At 31.1% G+C, this 3747-nt stretch overlaps 1 protein-coding gene across 1 annotated transcript in view; it reads right to left on the bottom strand.

The window, feature by feature from the left end:
* The window catches only part of LOC123010134, a 3495-nt gene extending 956 nt beyond the window's left edge, over window positions 1–2539 (bottom strand). The window contains exons 1-2 of the mRNA XM_044406836.1: window positions 2387–2539; window positions 2060–2329 (exon numbers count right to left, since the gene is read on the bottom strand). Coding sequence (XP_044262771.1) covers window positions 2060–2329; window positions 2387–2539 — 423 coding nt within the window. The remainder of the gene's footprint in view (window positions 1–2059; window positions 2330–2386) is intronic.
* Between the last annotated feature and the right edge of the window lie 1208 nt (window positions 2540–3747).

Here is a 3747-nt window from a genome sequence, read left to right as displayed (position 1 = left end):
TTTAAGAGATTTTTAAATGTTTTTTGCAAGTCTAGAAATTTTTTAATCCAGTACATCTGACACTTTCTTAGTCTCCCCAACTGTCTTTTGTAGCACGATATTTTGAAATGTCACGAATGACATTTTTACAACTAAATTTAAACATTTCCTTAAGAATTTTTCTTCTTTTGAAAATCAAGTCAATACATTTAACACTTTCTTTTTACTTCAAGCCAAAGTAATCCGAAGTAACCCGAAGTGGCCTAAAGTGACCTGAACCGACCTGAAACTACTCGAACTGACATAAACATTATTTTTTAAAATCTAAAATACACTTTACTAAATAAAAATGAAACTCTTCCTCAAATCCGATAGGATTTGACCACATCAGCTAGTTTATTAATCTATTAGATGCAAAAATAAAAAATAGTGTCAATGCTAGACCAATGACATACAGTTGTGGGTCCGATGTTACCCCCACTTACCCTTAGAATAGTTTTTTAGATAGACAATTTATCAATCTATTAGATGCAAAAATTAAAAATAATTAAATTTTTTAAGTTAATTAACTTTTAACAGACTTCTTAATTTATTAATCTTTACAAATGCAAATCACTAAAAAAATGCTACAGCTTTATATTCTGTACTTTCTTTTTTGCAGAAGTAAGAAAAAATTTGCTGTCTTAGTTTTTGTGTAATGAATTATTAAAAAGTGCATGTTTTCGTCCAAAAAACCGTCCTATTTCTAAAACTAAGCGAAATTGACTAAAAATTTAGCGTAAAAACATTGTTTTAAAAGGCTACATCCAAAAATGCAAAGAAACATATGGTGTTTCATTTAAAAAATCTCAAGTTTGTATTGTAACTTATATTTGAGACATGCTGTATGGTTGAAATAATTTTAAGTGATACACTAAATTAGTATCTATCAATGTCTTATACAGTTATTTTAATTTTAATTTTACCATTTAAAGGTCACTAATGGACTTTTCCACCTCGCTGGGACAGCTTGTATGTTTAAAAAATAATTATCTTGATGTCGAATTTTAAAGAAGACTAAAGTAGATTCAATCTTTCATTACAATACTGATATTTCGTTTAAATTATTGCAAAAACCGGATCGATGTAAGTGAATGTGAAATTGAAAGTGTAAAGCAAAAACATGAAGTCAAAATTGGTTAAAAAAAAATTTAATCTACAGATTTTCTCACTGACATATCAACGGTATTCTGTGATCAAATGAAGTTTTTTCAATGCGCGATTTAATGTTCCAGCGAGTTTCCGAGTTACTAGGTAATCTTATCTTACAAATCTGGCCAAGAAGATTGGTGGGTTTAGTCGATTTTGTGAAAAAAGCCGAAAATCCCGATACGTTAGAAAAAAAATTCTGCATTTTTAATACTTTTACAGGAAACTTGAAACCTAAATATATATATATATATATATTTTATTCAATTTTGACGTATTAAACCGTATTTATTAACTTCATGACAACCAAGGTAAACAATTGTTTATTCGGTAGAGTGAATTAAATTTTTTTTAACTCACTAGTGATTTAAAAAAAAATAATTCACTCTTTTTTAAAAATCAGATATATATGTAGAACTTGTTAGAACATTTATTTAGAATTAAAATAAAAATTACAATTATGCAAGTCACTAAAATTAAGCTTACATCCATCATTTATTAATGGATTGGATAATTCTCCATTAGTAATTCTTATGTTCTCTTTTTCATTAATTTCTGTAATACTGATACCACTTGTAGTGGCAACTTCAACAATTCTTTTTGCTTCCACTGTAACGCCAGAAGCTCCATCGCATACTTCACTTTCATTTTTTCCAAGAATTTTCTTTGAAATTTCTATTTTATTTGCAAGCGAATCCTCGATGTATCCCTCCGCAACTGAATTTGAGCGCCACCCGCCGTGTCTCTTTAATACAGTCAAGTCAGTGCCAGCGTCAGCAAAAAGTGTAGCTGACGAACGTCGAAAACTGTGTTCTGTATATGGTTCTGCATTCGAAAGACCCAGAAATCCAGCAATTTTTTGTGGCATCTTTGCGAAAGTGTTCAAACCCACAGGCTGCACGGTACATTTTTGATTTTGGTAATTCAAAAACAAACGCTTATGAGTAATTTTTTCTGGCCTTAAATCCTTGTACTTGCGAAACACGTCAATTGAATGGACGAGGTTAGCACCATCAACAATAGTAAAAACCCGTGGCTTGTATGTTTTTGTGTCTGGAATCTGGACGACTAGTACGTTTCCCTTGTCGTCAATATCATCAACAGACATGCTCACCAGCTCTCCAATTCTGCACCCCCCAGCAACACCCATGATAAAGACAACCTACAATAATAAATCTTGTTATTATCGTCATTTAAAAAAATCTGATCTATTACTTACTTTTAACAACAAAAATTCATCGTCAGGAGCAGTATCCAGAAACCTTTCAAGTTCTTCCCGTGTAAAAACCTTCGACTTCTTTGCCCTGTGTCCTACAGAATGCTGCTTCAAAAATGCTTTTACGTTATCGTCGCATATTTCTGACTTCGACATTTTTCACGAAAATGATTCACATTAAAATAATTGTTTATACCAAAATGGTTGCTAGGGAGGTGTTGCCACAACAACGTACCAACCACGACTGTCACAGACTTGATTTTTGTTGTCGTATTTTGCATAAATTCGTAATAATCCGTAAATTGAAGCTGAGTCTCGCAAAATTGAATAAAATATTGTATAAACTACGTGAGTTAAATGAATGTTTATTCACTTGAAGAATTAGCTCACTCGCGCTACGCGCTCTTGAGCTAAACTTTCTTCTCTTGAATAAACATTCATTTAACTCACTTAGTGTATAAATATCTATTGTGTGCATATCAATGTGTAATAATAATAATAACTATATTTATGTCCAACTTTTTACAAGTTTTACATACGTCACATCATGTATAAAAGATACAGAAACGAAAGAGAAGCGTAACTGCGTCATACTAAGGTTTCCAAATTAGTTTGGAAGTATTCGTCAAAATTATAAAATGCACCTCTAACTAATACATTTCTAATCCTTATTTTAAACTGCTCCATTTTAAGACTTTTAATATTGTCTGTCAAATAATTTAAAAAATTGATACCGGAGTTTCTATGAGCTGTTTGTGTTCGACTTAGACGGATATTGTTTAGAGACAAATAGTCCTTAGCCCGATTATCATATGTGTGAGCGTCACCCAGCTTATTAAACGAATGTATATGTCTTTTAATATACATCAAACTCTATAAATAAATAATAAAGAATAAGTAAGAATATTTAGTTCTTTATAAGCATTCCTACAATCTTCCCGATACAGTAGTGTCGCGATAATCCGTATCAATTAAAACAAGGCCAATCCGAATTATTGAATAATCCGGATTACCGAGTACAGAATTTCAGATTTAAAAACATAATGAACTACAGCTAATGAAGAAAAATTTATTGCTTATATAACATTGTATACAATTAATGAAGAAAAATTTATTGTTTATATAACATTGTTAGTCAATTTTGACAAAATAATTCGTAATTTTACTTTGACGGCTGTTGCCTTGTTCTTTTCGAATGCTTGTTCTTTAATCTTTGAAGTGTCATTATGTCCGTTAATGGCTCATCGTTTTCCGTTGCCCATTCTATTGCTATGTTCAAGCTTTTTACGGCATCTTCATTTTTTATTTTTGCTGAAGCAGCAGTTATTTCCGTCTCATCTTCTGTTTCGTAATCTATATTTTCT

This window comes from Tribolium madens, unplaced genomic scaffold (genome assembly GCF_015345945.1).
Source record: "Tribolium madens isolate multiple individuals breed KSU strain unplaced genomic scaffold, Tmad_KSU_1.1 Scaffold_7;HRSCAF=85;Tcas5.2_LG10, whole genome shotgun sequence".
NCBI classification, from domain to species: Eukaryota; Metazoa; Arthropoda; class Insecta; order Coleoptera; family Tenebrionidae; genus Tribolium; species Tribolium madens.
This window is presented reverse-complemented; position numbering and strand designations above follow the sequence as displayed.